At 41.4% G+C, this 22914-nt stretch overlaps 2 protein-coding genes across 2 annotated transcripts in view; one reads left to right on the top strand and one right to left on the bottom strand.

Moving 5' to 3' along the window:
• arl2bp (ADP-ribosylation factor-like 2 binding protein) overlaps positions 1-5854 on the top strand; it is a 32707-nt gene extending 26853 nt beyond the window's left edge. Inside the window, exons 6-7 of the mRNA XM_078211017.1 lie at positions 1152-1248; positions 4395-5854. Of these exons, the coding sequence (XP_078067143.1) occupies positions 1152-1248; positions 4395-4502 (205 nt within the window). The 3' untranslated portion in view covers positions 4503-5854. The remainder of the gene's footprint in view (positions 1-1151; positions 1249-4394) is intronic.
• Positions 5855-9838: 3984 nt separating this feature from the next.
• The window catches only part of LOC144492690 (plasmolipin-like), a 28157-nt gene continuing 15081 nt past the window's right edge, over positions 9839-22914 (bottom strand). Inside the window, exons 2-4 of the mRNA XM_078211015.1 lie at positions 17167-17343; positions 14599-14721; positions 9839-12421 (exon numbers count right to left, since the gene is read on the bottom strand). Of these exons, the coding sequence (XP_078067141.1) occupies positions 12302-12421; positions 14599-14721; positions 17167-17343 (420 nt within the window). The 3' untranslated portion in view covers positions 9839-12301. The remainder of the gene's footprint in view (positions 12422-14598; positions 14722-17166; positions 17344-22914) is intronic.

The following is a 22914-nucleotide window of genomic DNA, read 5'->3' as shown; positions in this document are numbered from 1 at the left end:
CTTGCAATAGGTGCTAATAATTTAAAATCAGCTCCACTGGGTGCGACATGTTGTCCATATGTCTACACCATACTCCCAAAGCAACTGTTTTACCTGGTCACTATTCGAGGACAGCAAAAATGTTTTAGGGATGTCCTCCAAGCATTCGTGAAGTGGTCAAGTATCATCCTGACACGTGGATGTCCCTGGCTTGTGACTGACCAAAATGCAGAAGGTTTACTCGAGAAGGCACAAAAGACATGGAGAGATTTCATCGGGAGCACATAGAGGTGAAGGCAATTGTTGAAAGTGCACAAACTTCTGAACACTTCATTTGCCCAACCTTCCAGGCACCATCTGCCCACATGTGACAGTGCCTGCAGGTCATGCATTAGACTTTCAGCCATTTCAGAAACAATCAAACTGGAAGCAAGTCATCTTTGATCCAGAACGGCCTAAGAAGAAGCCCTTCAAGAATAATTATGAAGTTAACAGCTTTTTGTGCTGCTGTGTTGAGAGCTAGATTGTTACTAATGGCACTTAAATTATTTTGTTTGTTTTAAATATTTGAAAAATAGGGAAGATGAAATAGTACTCAGATGTTTAAAGATCTGGGAGGTATCCATAATTTCTGTGGAGAATATTTGGTAAAAATTGAACAAACTGGCACATGTAGTAACTGGCAGCCATCCTTTTCAAACCTGTTAAATGAATACCAGCAGAGGATATCTAACCAGTGTTTTTTGAAGAGAATGCAAGAGGCTTCTGAGAAAATAGAGGGGGGTTTTTTTCTTAATATTTTTATAGGAAAGGAGGATCATTCATGATCCTACCAGCAGGACTTGTGCAGAAGCTGATCGATTTCTCTGCTACAGAAAACTGGCAAGTTGCAGCATTGTGCTTGTAACAAGCTTACTGATTAATGTTTTGCGACTCAATCTGAAAATGGTTCTGACCTTCCAACTGTCCTCATTCAGTTATGTGGCCACCTACAATTTGGGGTGGTCTCAAAAATCTCCTTTTTCAGGAGTCTGCTATAAGTTTTGGTAATTATGAAACTTTCAGAAAATGGGGTTGTATCTAAAATTGAAGTATTATGTTCCAAAGGTATGTAATCTTTGTTTGAAGAGAATATAATGAATAGTAACAATAGCGCTATTATTTTGTTACAGACAACATAAAGATGAGATTTCTGGAGATATATTTGACATGTTACTGACTTTCACAGATTTCCTGGCTTTCAAAGAAATGTTTCTTGACTACAGAATGGTACGTACAATATACCTGGTCTTTCATATAAAATTAAATCATCTTGTCACATTGGCATGCAGCTTACTGGAAAATATAAGGTCTGTTTTCCCTGGCCTGTAATGAGTTAAATGTGACACTGGAAATCCCAGGCTTGAGAAGAGATGGGTGACCTCGGAGAGAAAGTCAAGATTCAGCACAATCCTTTGGATGCTAAAGGAGTTCTTGCATCAGTAGAATAAAATCTATTTGCAAGACTGGCCAACTCCTTGTGTATAAATATACTGGACAATCATGTTTATATGGTTGTTGGCAAAGTGGATAGGTGAATTCATGTTTGTCCTTTTGGAGGTATGAAATTTAGAAAGCTCCAAGATCACTCTGTACTACACACTATGTACTAGACTAATGTAGCTGGCATCCACTTGATATTGGGAAGTAGCCTATATGCTTCCACTAAATACTTTTCTTTAGATTTTTTGAACAAGAAGACTTGATTGAGGTTTTTCTTATGAGATGGCTGTGTCCTCTTGAACGTCCAGGAGAGACTACTTCTCTTACTCCTTGGGAATTATCCTTATCGTGTTTGTATTGTATTTAAGACTTTGCAGCATCAACTTGGAGGTGATACCTTTTATATGGTGGGATATTGGGAAGCCACACATATACCACTATTATCAAACTATGTGTGCTAAATTCTCAGTATGTAGGAAATGTATCCATTCAAAAAATGAGGGTGGCCCTTGGGTATCAGCTATGGCTTAGTTGATAGCACTATTGCCTCTTGTGTCAAAGGTTGTGGTTCAATTCCCACTTCAAAGACACGAGCACAAAAGTCTAGACTGACACTCGTGCGGTACTGCAGGTGTGCTGCAATATTGGAGGTGTCATCTTTTTGATAAGATGTGAAACTGAGGCCCCATCGCTTCTGAAATAGGCATAGAAGATTTCACAACATGAGGATGAACAGGGGAGTTATCCCTGGTTCCTTTGCCAGTATTTATCCCTCAAGCAAAGCCACAAAAAAAGTCATCATTATCACTTTGTTGTTTGTGGGAGGTTGCTGTGTGCAAATTGGCTGCTTCATTCCTTACATTATAACAGTAACTGCACTTCAAAAATACTTCACTGGCTACAAAGTGCTTTGGAAGCAAATGAGGTGAAAGGGGGCAGTATAAATGCAAGTTTTTCTTTGCCATAATGGTATGGAAGTGTCCATAATTTGTAACTGGCATCTACTGGCTATATGCTTCATGCCTATAGTCACCCATATGTTTCCATTAAACATTTTTCCTTTGAAAATGTGAATAAGCTAAAACACCCTTCAGTATCCACTTTCCTTGTAAATTAGATGATTTGTTTGTCATGTTGGTTAAAGGATACGTTTTGGCTAGGACACTGGGAAAAGACCCCAGCTCTTATTTTTATTGTGCCATGAAATGTTGTATCCTACCTGCAGGGGCAGATGAAGCCTCAGTTCGGTGTCTAATCTGAACGATGGTATGTTTGACAGTTGCACACCAAAGTGTTCGCTTCAATAATGTGCTCAAGTCTCTGGAATAGGATTTGAACCCATGACCTTCTGACCTGTGAACAGTAGCACAAGCAAGGCTGACATACGTGAGATTTGACTTCTCTTAACACCCTCCTGCCTAGTCATCCTGCTTCAACCCCCGCAGGTCTGCCTCCTCACACTGTCACCTTTGTTCTCTTCTGGTTGCGCTAATATCCTGTGCCCCAGTGACTTGAGTTTAATGTTAGCATATCCTCCAGTTTTCTAACAATGGGGTTTACTCTATCCTTTCTTCAACTCTTGATATTCAGTGACTATGCTTGTGTCCTCTAGTATTCTGTACCCAAATTCCTTTGCCTTGCAGCTCTTTCCCAAAGGCATCTGCTGAATCCTGCTGTCGAACCAACCTTTGCTCTTCCACTCCAACTGTCTCCATTTTACACACTATCCACCTGCTCAGCATTCACTTTTCAGTCCACAATATAAAACATTTGAGAAATGTTTTTCTGCATCTAAAGAACAATGTAACAATATAGAAATGCAAGTTGAAGCTGAGTGGTTTTAATTTCGGCCATATATATAGTTTACTAGAAGTTAGTCTCGTGTAGACAGATTCAGGTTGCACCATTGTTGAACTTCGTTCTGTTCTCAATCTATATAGATGCAAGAAAGATAGACTTGTGTTTATAAATCATAGATTCGTAGAATCCCTACGGTGCTGAAGGAGGCCATTTGGCCCAACGAGTCTGCATCAATTCTCCCTCGGGCCCTCCCCCTAACCTGCACATCTTTAGACTGTGGGAGGAAACTGGAGCACCTGGAGGAAGCCCATGCAGACACAACATGCAAACTCCACACAGTCAGTCGCCCAGTTGAACCCAAGTCCTGGCGCTGTGAGGCAGCAGTGCTAACAGCTGTGTCACCCTTGGCACTTTTTATGTCCTCAGGTCGTCCTAAATAATTTTACAGCCATGATGTACTTCTAAAGTGTAGTCACTGTTATAGGAAGCATGCCAGCCAATTGTAGCAAAGCAAATTCCCACACACAACTTGATGTGAGCAAATAATTTGTTTTAGTAATGTTGATTGAGGGATCAAAATTGGCCAGACACCAGGGATAATCCCCCTGTTCTTTGAAAAAGCACATGGAATCTTTTACGTCTATCCAAGTGAGTAGGTGGGGCTTAGGTTTAACGCCTCAACTGAAAGACACTTGTGATTATTGTAGTTCTTAATGTAGTAAGGAGGATATTGGCTATCTTTCTGGTGTTGAAAAACAGCAATTAATAAGATGAAAACAGGACCTCAATGTAAAGTGCTTCTCTGCAATGTAGTTACGGAAAAGATAACAGACAATTTGTTGTACTTATTGGGAAAACTTTCTTTGCTTGATACTGGAGGTTTGTTCTATTAGCTAAGAAAAGGAAAAAGAGGCAACTTTCAGGTTGGGGAGTGAGTCTAATTAACTTATTTTGTTGGACTTTGGTCCAATTGGGATTACTACATAGTTCGAATTCAGGACCAGTCAAATGTAAAGCTGATATTTAAATGTATTTCCATAGTCCTCTGTTTGAAATTTGTATGAACCCAGTGACATGTTTGACTAGTGACTTAAAATGGTTTATTATTAATGTTAAATGTATTTCCTTTTCAGGAAAAGGAAGGGCGTGGCCTTGACTTTAGTGGAGACCTAGTAGTGACATCGTTATCAAAGTCATCTTCATTTCCTCAATCTTCACATAACATGCAACCTTTCCAATAGTTTTACTGTATCCCTCTGGAGTTCTCCATTCATTCCTGTATGCTTACACATTTCAAGCACAATTGGTACAGACATTTTTACATGTTTCAGTATTCTCCAAGAATGGTTGTACAGGTACACCATAAAGCTACAGGCTTCAGTTCTAATTTTTTAATGTTTTTCAGATCCTACTTAGCAAGAATCTTATCTTTTAACATATAGGGTGATGGCCTCCTAAGCCTTTTTGCAAGTCTGCATGCTATGATGAGCATTCACCTTACAAAGATTCTAGTGGCAGTATCTTGAAGATAAGGCTTTATGGCCACCACTATGTGCTCTTGAGACCCATCTGAGACATGTGTTTAGCAGAACTCTTTAAATAATAACATTGTAATTAGAGGCAGAGGTTGCTGTCTCACATTAACTGTACAGTCCATGTGTCATTTTTGGCCTACTGGTTTGGGGTATGTAGCTTCCTGAATTAGAAATACTAATGGCCTTTTTGCCTTTGGCTCCCATTGGTACAGTTCAGACCCTTTCATCTTGCAAAGTAATTCTTGAAATGGGATCTTCATTCCAGAACTGATTTTATTTAGAACACTGAGCCTATATCCATGACTTCCCATTGCGTTCAGTACATTGGTAATTTTAGTACTTTTTTAACACTTCAACCATTAAAACAAGTGTTCCTGAGGTCAGATGTTCCCACGTGCTGGTAATTAGGTCAGTGTTACTACTTCGACCTGTGTTTGGGAACCTGTAAATATAGGTGCGATTGAATCAGGATTTTGTATCTCCTCTGTTTGAGATTTCAAATTGTGTTTTGGTTTGTTGCTGTTGTCATAGTGCTATAGCATTTCCTGAACAAAAGCTGAGAATTCCACAAGATAATACATTGGTTGTATTACAGTTAGGTAAAGCCTGTGATAACATTGTTCATATCACGTACACACTCCCAAAGCAATTCATGTTTTGCATTATCTTAACGAGAGGACTCTGTAACTTATTTGACCTGGTTATAAAACATACTTTTGTGAGATATCAGTTAGGAACTTTTTTTTTCCCCCACTGCTTAAACGCTGTTCATTGAGGTTAATTGACCAGAACTGTAGACTTTGACTTTTTAATCAAGTTTATGGTTGTGAATTCAAAGTCTATAGCACTGTTACATCCAACAGTTCAAGGTGTAAGAATAAGGATCTTGTTAAGACGATATAGATATTATGGCTTTTGTAATGTGTTCAAAGTGAATTTGCCGATTTAGCTCGTTTCACTGAGTTACAAATTCATGCTTACTTTATTTTTCATATTTGTACATATATTTTTATTCCTGTGTATTTTAAATAAAAGATTGCTGAAATGCACTTTAAGATAAGTCGTGGGAGTTTTGTTTTTTTTAAAATGCTATCTGTATACTTGGCCCTATTTACCCACAAGACACATTCCACAGTGCTAGAAACAACATGATCACACTACATGTGTCCCGTTGTCCTTAATTCTCAGCTTATTATTTTGTCTCCTAGCTGTTTTCATTTTCCCTCAGGTTGGGGGGAAAAAATGCAGTCATAGAATTCACGTACTGCTGGAAATCTGCAAGGAAAACCAGAAATGCTGGAAATACTCTGGGTGCAACAGGGACACAAGGAAGGTTTTTGATAGGGTGGATGGCAGGAGCTGTTGAATGTCAGAAGAGTCTTCTGGGAACAAGAATGTCTTATAGGCGCAAAGAAAATGATAGGACAAGAAAACAAACAAAAGATGGAGCAGGTGTGCTAGCTGCTGTCTGAAAGTGAAAGAAACAAAAAGAGAGTAGAAAATAGAATGGGACGAAGTTAACTGTCTGAAATTGCTGAATTCAATAAGTTTGGAAGGCTGTAAAGTGCCTAAGTGAAAGATGAGCTGCTGTCCTTCAAGCTTAACGTGCTGCACTGGAAGAGCGCAGCAATACAAGGACAGATGTCAGTGTTGGAGCAAGGTGATGAATGAAAATGACAGAGCAACAGAAGCTCAGGGTCATGCTTGTTGACTGGAGATGTTCTGCAAAGCAGCCACTCGATCTGCTTCTGGTCTCCCCAGTGTAGAGGAGACAACATTATGAGCAGCACATACTGTATATTCAATTAAAGTGTAAGTAAATTGCTGCTTCACTTGGAAGGAGTGTTTGGGACCTTGGAGGGTGAGGAGAAAGGAGGTAAAATGGACAGGTATTAAAAATGCAATGCCACTCAGAATGAGTCACTAAATTTGTCAGTGACAAAAAATGCCAGATTGTTCCTCCAATGCCAGCCTTTATATGATTATGAAGGTCAGCCATCCTTTATCATAGAAACCCTACAGTGTAGAAGGAGGCCATTCGGCCCATCGAGTCTGCACCGACCACAATCCCACCCAGACCCTACCCCCACATATTTACCCACTAATCCCTCTAACCTACGCATCTCAGGACACTAAGGGGCAATTTTTAACCTGGCCAATCAACCTAACCCGCACATCTTTGGACTGTGGGAGGAAACCGGAGCACCTGGAGGAAACCCACGCAGACACGAGGAGATTGTGCAAACTCCACACAGACAGTGACCCGAGCCGGGAATCGAACCCGGGACCCTGGAGCTGTGAAGCAGCAGTGCTAACCACTGTGCTACTGTGCCACCCCACGGGGTGGTGTTTAAGGTGGTGGAACAGATGCTAATCAAGATGGCAGCATAGCCATTGGATTAATACAGTAGTCAGTCAAGATGCCAATGTTGGTCATATTGTAAATTAAGTGGGGCTTAAGAAAGCCACCCAATATCCACAATGGATGTCATAATCAAAGGACAGTGTTAAATGTGTGCATTTATAAGCATTTTCCTCCTTTATTCTCTTACCAGCCTCCTATTATGTTTCTTGTTGACAATGGGGCAGTAGAAGCTATTGATGTTTCTATGGTTACTGTCCTTATAAGCAACCAGTCCAATTGACCAGAGGCTGATACTCAGTTCTCCTATATGGTTGAAAGTATTTTGTTGCTGCACAGTACTCTAAGTTTAGCTGAGATGTAATGATCTTTGCCAAATATGGGAAAGTAGGTTTCAGTATTGATTACCCCACAGAAGTCAATGCTCTGTCCTGATTTATTTTCCAGTGGCCAACTGTGGAAGATCCAGGTTGGAGGAATGATTTACATAAGATCACAAAGATTCTAGTTTAGATTTTTTTTTAAACAAAGATAAAGCTTTGGTTTTAAATGTTACTGTGGTTTTGAGCATTTTAGCCCCAGCTCATCAGTGCAAGAGTTCCCTTGTAGTATCCTAGACCCAATCATCTACAGCTGCTTTATCAATGACCATTCTAAAAGGTAGGGATATTCACTTATGATTTGCAGGTAGTAACACATGGACAACATGCTACTCTGGCAAATAACATCTGTGCCACAGAAATGCTAGATGATGACCATCTCTAATAACATTCAGTGGTCTCATTATTGAATTGACTAGAAGCCAAAGTGATTCAGTTATATAAATACTGTGGATATAAGAACAGGTCAGAGATCGCGTATTCTGTGGCCAGTCGCTTACCATCTGACTCCCCGGAGCCTTTCAACCATCTACAAGGCATAAGTTAATGAAATAGAATACTCCCCAAATACAGCTCCAACATTCAAGAAGCTCAACCCAAAGACAAAACAACCTGCTTGATTAGCATCTGTTCCACCACCTTAAACATTCATTTCCTAGTTGGAGTGTGTACAGTCTAAAAATTGCACCACAGTAATTCACTAAGGCTCCTTGAATGTCACCTCCCAAACCAACCCTACTACCGCAAAGGATAAGGGCAGCAGATGCATGGGAATGCCACCAGCTCAAAAGTTCCCCACCACGTCACATATATTGCCTCAGAAAGATACTGTCTGTTCAAATGCCTGGGAATCTTATTGACAATGAATGTACCTACACTACACAGCTCACAGCAGCCACTCACTAACTTTTCAAGAGCAGTATGGAAAAGTTCAAAAACAAAAGTAATGCAACGTTCTGGGATCCAGTACATTGTTTGGAGATCTGTGAAAGCCAGGATGTGTTGAAATTGGCATCATTTTCTTGTTCCCAGATAAATCTTGGTGTTCAAGTTAAATGCCTTGTGTGGTGCAGATGTCTACAAACAAAGGAAGATCCCAGGTTGCATCTTGGATTGTGCTGAGTGTGCCATTCTCTGGACAAGATGGCAGCTCAGGGCATTACAATTCACACAGCCCCTTTGACAGTGGGGATGCAAGGTTCCCATTCCCGATCCAAATGATCTCTACTCAAAACTGCCTAACTGTAGTTAAACTTCTGGGCTCAATGTGTAAATAAGGACTATGTGGAGATGCCGACGTTGGACTGGGGTAAACACAGCAAGAAGTCTTACGACACCAGGTTTATTTGGTAGTGAAAGCCACTAGCTTTTGGAGCGCTGCTCCTTCGTCGGGTAAGTGGGAGTTCTGTTCACAAACAGGGCATATAAAGACACAAACTCAATTTACAAAATAATGGTTGGAATGAGAGTCTTTACAGGTAATCAAGTCTTAAAGGTACAGACAATGTGAGTGGAGAGAGCGTTAAGCACAGGTTAAAGAGATGTGTATTGTCTCCAGACAGGACAATTAGTGAGATTTTGCAAGCCCAGGCAAGTCGTGGGGGTTACAGATAGTGTGACATGAACCCAAGATCCCGGTTGAGGCCGTCCTCGTGTGCGGAACTTGGCTATCAGTCTCTGCTCAGCCCAATGTCCCCAATGGCAGCGAATCCACAGCAAGTTGCTGCTGCTTCACAATCTGCCAATCGGATTCGCTGCCATTGGGGACATTGGGCTGAGCAGAGACTGATAGCCAAGTTCCGCACACATGAGGACGGCCTCAACCAGGATCTTGGGTTCATGTCACACTATCTGTAACCCTCCACGACTTGCCTGGACTTGCAAAATCTCACTAACTGTCCTGTCTGGAGACAATACACATCTCTTTAACCTGTGCTTAACCCTCTCCACTCACATTGTCTGTACCTTTAAGACTTGATTACCTGTAAAGACTTGCATTCCAACCATTATTTTGTAAATTGAGTTTGTGTCTTTATATGCCCTGTTTGTGAACAGAACTCCCACTTACCCGACGAAGGAGCAGCGCTCCGAAAGCTAGGGGCTTTTACAACCAAATAAACCTGTTGGACTTAAACCTGGTGTTGTGAGACTTCTTACTAAATAAAGGACTACCTAGTGGCATATCAGCCCCCATTGCCACATACCACAATAAGTTCAACCGCAGGAAAACAAGGGCAGAAAACCTGGCAAAAAGTCAACTATACTTCAGTATTGATCAACATGGACAACACAACCAAAAGTTGATGACTAATTCCTTTTATTAGAATGTAACACATTGAAAAATTATCAATTATGTGCAAACAGATGAGTGATTTTATACAAATATAATTTTGTTTTAAGAATTAAAGAAATGTCAGTGCACGTTGATTATGTAATTTATGTTTTTAAATTGTTACAATTAGAATCAACATATCGCAGAAACCAGATTCATTTTGTTTTAGATTTTGCAACTGTAACAAATGAGATGCACAAAAACAGTAATAAATATACTTGAGCCGGTAAAATGGAAGGTGCATTTTATAAAGATGCTGGGAGGTCTTAAACAAAAATACAACTGATTTCTGCAAATTTGAACTGTTTTGAAATAGCACTCTTGTCTCCTACGTTGACTGCAGCTTTATATTTTGAAGGTTATTCCTGCCATGATCATACAGGTTTGCTTTTAGACACTAAAATTTTATTAAAAATCTGTTTTGAAAGATTTATATTTCCTTGCATCACTTAATTTTCCTTCCTCCTCACCCAATACTATTTTAAATGATGCAGCACATATATTTATAAAGTTTATTTAATTCTGGCCATACACTTTAACCAAAGAAAACATTCTTCACCTCTGACCTGTACCCCAAACAATATCCAACCTGAAAAAAAAATGGCTGAAAAGAGAGACATGTTGCCACTCATCAGGACAAATGCAAGAAAGCCAAATTTCAAACAATTGCAACAATTTATCCTACAGGAGAATGGGGTACTAATTGGTTAGAAAACTGACCTCGGCCAGAATCAACTTGCCAACAAATCAGCACCCTTTTCTCTTGCAGCACAAAGAGTTGCTCCCTTTGAAATTTGGCATTCTTGCATCTGTCCAGTGTGTCTCTTTTTTCAGCAATACTACACTCATTAGTACAGAGTGACAATCTCTAACTTCCTTCAGCCCACCAACACTCTGACCCTGGCCCCTTGCACATGCCCTTGCCCTTCAATCAAACATTGTCAGATGTGGATTCCACCACCAAGGTTCTGGATTCCACCCCTCTTCATTTCTTTTTAACCACCTGCTTTAACCTTTTCATCACCCCTTCCTAATATTTTGTATGCTCGAGGTGTCCATTTTTGGTTTCCGATTATATCTTGGTTCAGTTTCTTGAATTGTACCTCTTGATATTTTCTTCTTTAAAAAGGACACCAAATATCTCTTTTATTCAACTTCAATATGACTGAAGTTTCCTGGACACACTCTCTGCAAGTTGAATGCTCAGAGTTCCTCCTCCAGCTTCTCCATACCAACACAGGCGAGATCGGTACTTCAGCAATACTCAGGACTACTGAGCCCCTCACCTTCTCTTCTTCCTCAATACCCCTCTCCTGCTGCCCTAGATTAACAATCCTGGTTTTATACATTGGAGTTCTAACATGTCTACTCTAGCACTGCTGTTGGCACCAAAACAGTAAAATGATGTTGCAAGCCTTTGTACTGTGTTCACACAATAGTTCTCACTCCTTTACATATACTTTACTAGAGTGAGTGGAGCCATTTTGCTGAGTGGTTCATTGGATTCCAGAGCAATTGATTGGTATTACTGGCAGAGTGCGAGATTAAATAGGTACAGCAGCATGTTCAGTTATAGTGAATGATCCTGTTGGGTTGGAAGCATATGCATACTTTATGGATTTGAAGGACTTGAAGACTAGTTTGAAAAACTCAAATTCCCAACCTCCAATGTACTGCATTATACGATTAAGTGCATGTTGTTATGACAAAGATTGCAACCATTTGCTATGGAAAGCACAGTTGGATTTTCAATGTTCTCCATTCCATACTGAAAGTATTGGCATTGAGATAACAGTTCTACTTGTGAACTTAACACTGGCGGGCTCTTCGACCAAGAATAGTATCACAGCTGAGCCTCACTTAACATCCAGTCAGAAACAAATAATAGCATGTGCCACTGGATAGTGATCAGGACCAGGTGGTCAACTTGTCCTCCTCCACCACCCAGGACCCTAGTTAAGCTAACAAGCCCAAGGCCTTTTGCTTTGCCAAGTGCTGCACCACCTTCACTCAATCCAGCAGAGGAAGCAAAGAGATCATTTCTTCAAGACATTTAAACAACATTCAGGTTTGTTGTACAGGTAGATATTTTTGAGGTGCTTCTAATGTAGTTCACTTCCATGTGGTTGGATTACAGCTGTAATTCCTCAGGCAAGGATAAAAAGTGATGAGAATATGGTAAACTCTGTTACAGAGAGGATATCAGAGGGTCAAACTACAAGAAAAGTTGCAATATTGTCAAGAGAGAGGAGTCAGAAAAAGTCTAAAATTAAAATTCGATGAATTATTCTGGTCCTTGGTAACTGCAGTGTATGTGGGGGGGAGCTGGAATGGAGTGTGCTTTTTGAGGCAGCTGAGACAACACAATCTGTTCATCATTTCAGAGGTGTATAACAGATTAACATTGTGACCTTCATCTTGGTGAAAAAGTCTATGCTGAATTTCTTCCTGTGGCCTGACTTGTTGCTGCATTGCTACCATGCCCTCGCAATGACAGGAAGCAGAGGAAGGTGCTTACTCCATACGATATCATCACCACACCTGCGAAGAACTGTGGGAAAAGCACATCATGTCATCAGACATGTCCAGTCTTAAACTCTAGACGGATTGCTCTTCTTCCCCCTCCCACCCAGCCTGAAGCTGCTGACTTGTGCTGGGAGGTTAATGAAGCAAGTAGGGGAAAATGGAGGGGATTTGGAAAGATCAATGAGCATTCCTGCTGGAAAGTAAATGAGGGAGGGGGGGGGGGGGGGCGCTATCGTATTGTTTGCTGATGTTCATTCACCATCTGGGCTCACAAACACACATGGCAATTTGGATGAGGCACCAGGGAGCTTCAGGTTCCCCTGAAATTAAACTCACAAGCCAGCGAGTCAGTGTTTAAGGAAGGGTGAGGGGGTACAAACTAAAAAAAAGATCTACCAGTAAAACAATTTTTTCCAGAAGTATTGCGTCAGAATCATTTCATAATCTTAATACAACCTTTTAGTAAACTGTTTAACTTGGTTTTTAACCTCCTTTTGAAGGTTAATCTAATCGTGATGCATAAAATGACAGATATTCAATAAGATCGACCAGGACCAGTGTGTTTGTTCTAAGCCAAAAGAGCTCTTTATCAAAAATATTGGCTAAAACAATAACTATTGGGAGCCACAAGATGAAAATAGTCAATCACAAATTGCTAAGTGCCTTTGGTAGAAAGCATACTTTGCATAAAGTGCATATTAATTAAATTTATATAAATCAATAGAATTAAAATAGTCCCAACTCTGAATTATCGCATTGATGTTTTTCTTGATATACTTCATTAGTTATCATCTTTAAAACAAACTTTAACTTAATATAATTTATTCAACTATTAATTTAGCGATTAAAAATAGTTTTGAATAGGGCATTTAGAATCATTTATAGGTTCAACTATATTAAAAACAATAATGATCGCAAGTATAAAACCTCTTCTTTGAACCAAAGGTATTATCCCAATAAACCATTATTCAAACAGGTTTATTTAGAACACATTAAAATTAAATTGGAAACCTAGGATTCTCTCTCCTAGAAGGCCGTCACTGCTCAATCCAAGGGCAATCAAAAGGCGCGCTGGCAGTGGTTAGCACTGCCACCTCACAGCACCAGGGACCTGGGTTCCATTCCCACTGCAGATCAGTGTGTGTGTGGAGTTTGCATGGGTTCTCCGGTTTCCTCCCACAGTCCAAAGATGTGCGGGTTAGGTTGATTGGCCATGCTAAATTGACCCTAGTGTCAGGGGATTAACAGGGCAAATGTGTGGGGTTACGGGAATAGGGCCTGGATGTGATTGTGGTCAGTGCAGACTCGATGGGCCGAATGGCCTCCTTCTGTACTGTAGGGATATGATATGGATCAAATGTTAGGTAAACACAATCATGGTACAAATTAGAAAGTGCAGCAGTCTCCGAGCTGAATGGCCTATACTCCCATATTCCTCTGATTCATACATTTCTTAAATTAGGATTATTACTGCTTTTAACAACCAGTAAAGGCTTGCTTTTGGTTTATGTGCTGGACTGAATCTTCCTAAGATATTCAGGTCAAAATTCCATGTTAAAGGATAATTATCCCACCGAGTTTGGGTTCTGTTCTGGCAACAGCCGAACAATGATAAAGAATCCTGTTCATATTCAACAGGAATCCTGGACTCAGAACTTAATTCGATATGCAAATTTAAATAATCTAATGAAGGAAGAATTACTGTGTGCTACACGTAACAAAGATTCATTAGTTTATTTTAAAACTAGATTAGTGACTTTGTTCTATAAACCACACTGAAAGTTCTTTCTGACGAGGTGATCCAGTTTCTGGAGGCTATGCTGCTTCATCTGGCTAATCCAGGAGACATTGGTTCAGTTTGAATTCTGCGACAAGAGGGAATACAGCCAATTCCATTCAAATCTCATGTGCAACTGGTCCTGCTGACTCGATACAAACTGAAAAACACCCAGTCATTTCCTGTTCACTTTAGCAGCTTTACAAAACAGCTACATCAGAAGTAAATGAGAGTTTTCAGCCAGTTCAAATGCTGACCATTCAGCTGGATAGTGCATGAATGAGAAATGAACAAGCATGTGTATTCAATTCAGAAGATTAACAGTAATGGAATGAGTATTTTATACATAATCATTTCAAATGTATGATTTTTAAAATACCATTTGAAAAGGCAAGAGTAAATTTAAAATACCTATAAACACTCACCGCAGCAGCTGCTCGGTTGTTGTATTTGGCCGAGCCTTTAATAGATGTTGGGTCAACGGATGATGCATTGGTAATGAAGGCAGTTAAGTACAGAACTGTAGCACCCAAGTTAAAATATAGACTCTACGGAGAGTGAAGAACATATGTAAGTTGTCTCAAGTTGCAATAAATACATTTTACATATTTCTTTTTCATTCTAAGAATCCCTATCACAAACACAAAATTAAATTGAGGTACAGTTAAGGGAATCAGAGATTTGGAAGTCCTGCTGAGTGTTATTCATGGGATGTGGGTGTCACTGGCTGGGCCAGCATTTATTTCCTATCCCCAATTGAGTGGCTTGCTAGGCCATTTAAGAGTCAACTTTGGGTCTGAAGTCACATATGGGCCAGACCAGGACATTAGTGAACCAGATGGGTTTTTAATGACAATTTCACAGTCATCATTCTACTAATTCCAAATTTATTGAATTCAAATTTCCCCATCTGCCATGGTGGGATTTGAACCTGAGCCCCTAGAACATTCCCCTGGGTCTCTGGATTACCAGTCCAGTGACAATATCACTGCCTTCCTATTTAATAAACCACTTATGTAAAAGAATTCCTCCCCAGTCATTCCCCTTTATCTCATGGAGGTCCTGTATGAACCTAGACAGAATGTTCCACCATAGGATTAGGCTTAGTTGTGATGCCTCCTACCTTCACCATTAGGCCTTGTGTTGTCCCAGCTGAGATCAGCTAACTCAGCATAACCTGAACCTAACGTGCCATTTTTAGCCAAGGTTTACAAAGATTCCCCATTTTTGTTTTTTTTAAAATTACTTTTCACGCGTTTATTGTAACTCATTTCAGTCAGAAGGCAAAAATGAATGATATACCTTTTCTTAGGAATTGCTACTTTGATCACCTAATAAAATCAGCCATTCTGCAAAGCATGTCAGAGAAATCTCAAAATGAAACCTCGCTCAATAAATCCAGAGTTCGAGGTACAGACAGGAATCTGAAGTTTGCCATATTGAAGGCTATATCTCAGGATCCAGAGTAGACAAGACCAGGTGACAGACTAGTCCCAGTGCGGGCAACATCTACTGAAGTGTCACTTCCAGGAACGTTATGAAGGGTTAAAGCACAGTTGTACACTTTTGCATTCTGCACTATCAAAATAACTTGGAGGGTTTGGAAGCTGGACTAATGCAGCCTGCAACAGGGCAAGTTTTATATCCAGGGCTTGACCTACAATACAGGAAAGGTTTAATGTTGAGATTTCCATGAGCCCCACTGATTATGTTTTATTCAGCTGCAAGCTTCAGGTACTGCTGGGAAAACTCATCCACTGGGAGAACTATTCTGTCTTGAGGATTGGTGCATGATCTTTTTTAAGCTACTTAGTGTACAAAAATCCAACTCATTAGGTTGGTTGCTTTGCAATTTGGTGAGACCTTGAACTCTCTGTGAAAGAGCATTTGGTATAGCAACACGGGTTATAAAAACCAACTGCATTCCCTCTTGGGATTCGATCTCCATGACGAACCAAGACTAGGTTGGAAAGTTCACTCATCACCCTGTGCTGTGTACAACCCATCTTATATTCTGTATACAAAAGTAACGTACCATTTAAATCATAACCAAGAACAATTGCTATGACAACATGAAGTTGTGGTGCAATTCTCTAATCACTCCCACAGCCTGTGTTGAGACCGACTTGCATCTTGAAAGAGAACAAGTTACCAAGGAATGTCGTCGAAATGAAAAGACTCCGTCTGGGGCTCAAATTGTGCTCTATTTGCAACAAGGTCAAAAATCCCAAAGAGTATTAAGCTCCACAATATGATAACAAAAATTAACATGGCCTTTGTATGATAAACCCAAGTACAGAAAAGAAAATCATTGGGAATTGTAGAAACCTAAAGCAGAGAAGGTGGCCATTTGGCCCATAGTGCTGGCTCATTGAAAGAGTTACTATTGAATCTGCTTCCATCACAATTTCAGGTACATCATTGTCGTGCAACAAAAACCTCTGCTCATATTGCCTCCTGGCTCTTTACCAATTACCTTTCAAGAAAATAGCAACAAGGAGAAACCAATGGAAGGAACTGATTAACTGAAACAAACTGATCCCACTCCTGACATTGAGGGGTGGCACAGTGGCACAATGGTTAGCACTGCTGCCTCACAGTGCCAGGGACACAGGTTCGATTCCCAGCTTGGGTTGTTTTTTGTGTGGAGTTTGCAAATTCTCCCCGTGTCTGCGTGGGTTTCCTCTGGCTGCTCTGGTTTCCTCCCACAGTCCAAAGATGTGCGGGTTAAGTGCATTGGCAATGCTAAAATTGCATTGGCAATGCTAAAATTGTCCGTTAGTGTCAGGATTAAATGTATGGGGTTGTGAGGATAGGGTCTGGGTGGGATCATTGTTGATGCAGGCTCGATGGGCCGAATGGCCTCCTCTGGCACTGTAGGGATTCTATGATGTAAATTAGGAAGCCTGTTGCCTGCAGTCACAGACCCCACTTGTTTCTGGAGTGTCACTTACACTAATTTGCTGCTTTTTTAAAAAAAAAATGGAACCTACCAGATGCAGCCAAGGCACCATTGGCAGTTTAGGTGCGAGATTCAACAGGTAGAAGAGAAAGAGAACAATGGTAAGTATCCACAGCAAGATGGCCACAAAGATCACCCATCCAAAGGCACCATCACCAGATGAGATTCCTGAGCCAGCAATCAACGCCCACACCAACAAGCCAAAAACCTGCACAGAACAAAATAAAAAAAACTTTAGAAAACAAAACACTCGTATTAATATAACATCTCTCACTCATTGCTTCACAGTCAATTAAGTATTTTTTGAAGTGTAGTCACTCTTATAGGAAATGAAGCCAATTTCCACACAGCAAACCCCTGTAAAACTGCATTGAGCTAATGTCCAGATAACGTGTTTTAGGAAAGTTGGTAGTTGCATCAATATTGGCCAGGACATAAAAGAAATTCCCCTGCTTTCCTTCAAAACAGTGTAACAAGATCTTTTACATCCACTTGGGATTAATGATTTGTCTGAAAAATACCACCACCCAACAGTGCAGTATGGATTATGTGCTCAAGTCTTTGGAGTAGGATTGAACCCACAGCCTTGTACTACTGAGCCATAGCTGATCCTTAGCATAAAGCTGAGAATGGCAAGGGCTCTTTTTTTTTTGCTTGGTAGCATAGAACTTGAGTTTTGCTAAAAAATAATGAGACTTGCTGTCAAAACATTTAGGGAACAACAATTTATACTACTTGAGAAAAGGGTGCTGATTGGTTGGCAAGTGGGTTGAATGACACAAGCATTGCCATGAACAATGCACCAAGGAACAGTTAACTGCCAAGCTTTGTTTAAAACGCAAGCAAACAGGTTGGCAACATCCTGCATTATGGAAATGAAGCTTGACAAAAACCACAGCATTTCCCTCCAGGCCTTCAATGCAAAGGCACATTCCACAAAGAGATGGGCAACAGGCTCTTCCCCACCGCAGCCATCTCCGAGCGCAATGTGTGGAGGAAGCAAGCTTCCAGATATATAGGAAGGCTCAGGTGGGAAATGGCCTTTCCCACCACCAGTCAGGCTATGTCTTGATGCTTGTTTGAAAGATCTGGTGATGAGGCATTCTGCCAAATCACTTTGAAAATCTGCTCCGGGAACCATCCAACAGGATCCTTTCCTTGCAGAGCCTCTATGTGCAGACCAATAATTATGGTCACAGGTGTTTCTCTGCATAAACTTTTCTAGGTGGTATGACAGTCCAACTGCTTCACAGTAACATTGGCCAAACCATCTTTCATAAAGCCAAGGCTCAGCACTTGGGTGTTTGCACAGCTTGATAGAACTGCACACAAGATGGCCATCAGGATAACGGGCATTGTTGACCTTTTCCTCCTTTAACTAAAGGTTTGATCATTTTGCTCCTTGTGCAACCACACTTCACTTAGCTGGAAGCTGAAAAAGATGACGGTTGGGTGATTACCCAAGCACGGGAGTGAGGAATGGGCCAGACCGGTGGCACATACAACAACAACACCTAATGACCAGGTTCTTATGTGTAATGGAGACAGAGCATTGCTTCCACATTCCTGGTTGTGCAACACGCTCCTTCCAGTTCTTAACTGCACACCATAGCCCCTCTGAACCCTATTGCCAGCACCTTCGGGTAATTTGACCTGAAGAAGGGGACGAAAGGATCAATTGGCCCCATTCCCAAAATGAATATGGTCTCACTCTTGCCTCGATTTGCCACGACTCCAGAGGCCAGTTCAAACCAGTTACATAATAAAAGCAAAATATTGCAGATGTTGAAGGTCTGAAATAAAAACAGAACATGCCAGACCTGCTGAGTTTTTCCTCCAGTTGCTGTTTTTATTTCAAACTGGTTGCAGTTGCTTATCCATTAAATCAACACTAGATCCAAGCAGAAGGCGGCGAGGTGACATTGTCCGTTTACAGAGAGGCTTTGACCAGAGTGCCTCTGCTACCCAGCATTTTCATCCCTCTTGTATCCACATCTTTCCTGATGGATTTGGCACATATTAAACAAGATGAGGGAGAGAGGGTAGCCTTGCTGGACTCCAGATAGGATAGGCAATCTTTCCAATTCTCACTCTGATTGAAACCGAGCTACTGATGTTGGTGTAGAGCAGTTGGATCCACCTGCAGATTCCCAACCCAAGCCACACAACATAGAGTATATTCATCATGTGTGAGAGAGATATTCTGTCACAGGCCTTCTCCTGGTGCAGGCTGATGAGTCAGTGTCCACCCGCTTGTCCCGCACATTGCCTTCTGTTACTTGGGGGTTTCATTGCCCAGAGATCTTCCTTCCGGGTACAGTGGAGGTCTGATCAGGGTGGATCACCAACTCCAGAGTAGATCTGACCGAACTGGCAGTGTCACTGGACAGAGTTTTGTGGAGTCCACATTCAGCAGTGAGATGTGTCACTAATTTCCTCTCCTTCCCCTTACAAAATAGGACAATGATACCTTATCTCATGGATTCCAGATTAGCGCAAAATGTTATCAGTGATCAGGGTTTCTGATGTAGTTTGCATTTGCATCTCATTAAATTTAAACAACTCTTGCATTTTAAAGGCGAGCAGCTCGTGCAAAATTCAAAGCATTTATTAGTAGATGTTCTCTTCATGAAGTCACACTACATCTGTGCTCAAATGCAATCACTGTCAGGAACCATTGACTGTTCTTTTAACAGTTATTTAATTGATGGCGGGCTTGAAGATTTCTCTACCATTAGGATTGATGACAGTTCTAAATAGTTCTTCTGGTGGTTCTGTTTCAGTGGAACAATAAATGACTGGAATTGGCATTCGGACGTGTAGGCTGAGTTCCCTAGTTTGCGGGTTTCAGCTAAGGATGCACCAGCAGAATTAAAATTGGCCTTAATCTTCCTAGGCTAGCAAGGGAGAAAGAGTGGGGCAAGGAGAGGATCTTGCTTTCCTGTCATATGTCCCCCCCACCTCCTATCATTGCTTGTGTGCGTGTTTGCCAGCATCTACAGCAGACAGGAAGCAACACTTTAAAATTGCCCAAAATGAAGCGTTTGGTGTTTACAAATCCTCCATCAGAAAGAACGGTTTGATTCTTGTGCCTTGTTGTTTTAAGGACTGGTCCTTTCTCCTCCACTCTTGCATTTCTATTGTCAAGCCACTGCAGTGAAAACAATGGCCTCAGTGTTAGGCTTGTAATGTGTTGTCATAGTGCATGACGTGCTTCAATAAGCTTCCCTTATCAGTACAAAACCTCTCTCGAAATGTAATCCTATGTCATTGAGGTATTGTTGTTCCTCGGACTGCAACAGCATCAACTGGTAAAGTGTGGAACTGAGCACAATCTGTTATCTCAGCCAGGATAGCAGCACGGGGCATTGTAATTAGTCGTGGCATTAACCGACTAATTAAGGCAAAAAGTCAAATCAGGTTTCCCGCTTAAACCCATTCTCTGCTGGAAAGTGCTTACACGTGGATGGTGAGGTGGCCAAAATGCGATGACTCTTTGGATCAACCGATTTGATCAGCACTTGAATGAAGGTACCAGACGGCACTGTACCCTCCCTTGGACAAACTACGTATGTTCATTCTGCCCCTTTCACAATCCCAGCCTGCTGCATGTGTCAAAAATCACCATTACTGGCTTAGAAACTGAGGATCAGAAATACTACAAAGAGGGGAATTGCTTGCTTTTTTAAAAATAAGCTTAATTCTAATTGTTTTACTTTGAAATACACTAAATACCAGTATAAAGACTCATCATTAGATTTTGCGAGACTTCTCCAGATTGTATTTAAATTTAGTTTTAACAAGACATTGGCCGGGATTCTCCCAAAAAAATTCGAAGTCCCCAATTTGCAGGAAAAGGGGAGTAAATCCCGCTACCAAAAGAGAAAATGCTGGAAAATCTCAGCAGGTCTGGCAGCATCTGTAAGGAGAGAAAACAGCTGACATTGAGTCCAGACGACCCTTTGTCAAAGAGTAAATCCCACTTTTTTTCAGCATGATTTCCAGAATGAATCTCTAACACGCTGCATCAGAGTGCCTCAGTGGGATTCTGTGGGCAGGGCCTATTCCCACCCGAGGCTGGTAGCATAGCAGTTGAGCGGGCTACAGCGCATGCGCCGATCTGTCAGCAATAGCCCCACACTGCTGGCCTCCCGACCGGCCCACCTCCTGATCACTGGCCTCCCAGAACTCCCCGGGCAAGCTCCTGCCCCCCCCCAACGATAATCCCAACCGCCCCATCCAGCAGCCTGGACACCCTACCCCACCCACATGGCCAGCCCTGATCACCCCTTCCCTACCTCTGCCTGCAATCCCAATGCAGAGTGGCAGCGGGATCCCACTCCCTCCCCCACTGCCTGGAGGACAGTGCCAAAGAGCAAGTCCAGAGAATCGAGCCCCAGCCAGCTAATGAAATGGAAAAGATGTCCATGTGCTAACAGTGTGGAGCTGATTACCCTAACTCTTTAGCGGAGACACGCGAGAGGCCGTGACGCCCAGTGGGAAGCCCACGAAACGGCCTCCACTGACATCTCTGGGCCTGCTACGCTCGGAGAATCGCCCCATTGTCTTTTAACAATAGGTGTTCCTGCCCTCTCAGACCACAAACATAAACCTGTTTTTGTGGATGCAAATCACATCCTTCATCACTTTCATTGTTTGTTAACACTGGCGATAAGAGCATGTGTTCTGGAGCTCCAAATAACATTGGCATACAAACATTTCAAATGTGTCACTTTTGTGGGTTCAGTGAAAAAGAGTATTATGAAGACAAATCACGATATGTAGATGATGTGTAATAGAAATAGTCCTCAACCAATAAACCAGACGTGGAAAATACCCTCATTAGTAAGTTGCAACACTGAGTTTAATAATTATTATTTGGTGGATTTACACCGCGAGTGGTGAAGAGCTATTTTCCTGATAATGTGCTACATGTTGCCATCTCCTATACATTATTGCATACCCACACGGGTCAATGGCAATGCTGCAATACACGTGCCGCACCTGTTCTCCAAGCTCCCTCTGTAAAACTTGGGATTTTGCACAGCGTGCATAACACACACTTTGTAGATGAATTAGTGGATCAACTACAACAAACAGACTTGCAAAGCACATGGGCCTATGTAGTGGCACACACTGAACATCAGTGGTTATTGTGTCCACTGTTTCAAGAGCTTACAGATGTTTACTGAATAATTGCCAGTTCAGGCATGACTGGAAGCACTAAGTTCCGTTACGAAGACAACAGGCACAGGACATTGGAGTTGAAGTACTTGTTCAGCTGCTACTCAAAATAAAACTCATTGTGTTGGGTACATTGATGCCATGTCACTTGAGCCCTCCCACTTAATGCCAAAGAACCATTGTTCCATTGCACAGCTCACTGGAGGCTGTAGCCTCTCCCGACAGGTTGCAAATATCTTTTTTAAATTTTAATCATCCATCGGGAGGGATCCATTTTCATTTTTTTTAAAAACAGGCACACCAAGCAGTCTAATGGAAGCTTGCTGGGAAATGGGGACAGGCAGAAAAATTGCAGCCAGCTTAGTTAAATAAACATGAGGCATCAGCTAAAAGCTAGAAGGAAAATAAATCACAGGGGCGGCTAATGCGACTCCTATTTCCACGGCTCATTGGACGTATTCTAATTAACTTGAAGTCACTGATAATAAAAATAATGGAATCCTTCAAAGATGCAATAGAGAAACATCTCTTCCTGTTTCAGGTATCATGCCTTAAGAGGATGTTAGCGACCCTGGACTTCCATTGGATTGGCCCA

The sequence above is a fragment of the Mustelus asterias genome, chromosome 4 (assembly GCF_964213995.1).
Source record: "Mustelus asterias chromosome 4, sMusAst1.hap1.1, whole genome shotgun sequence".
Classification (NCBI taxonomy): Eukaryota; Metazoa; Chordata; class Chondrichthyes; order Carcharhiniformes; family Triakidae; genus Mustelus; species Mustelus asterias.
This window is presented reverse-complemented; position numbering and strand designations above follow the sequence as displayed.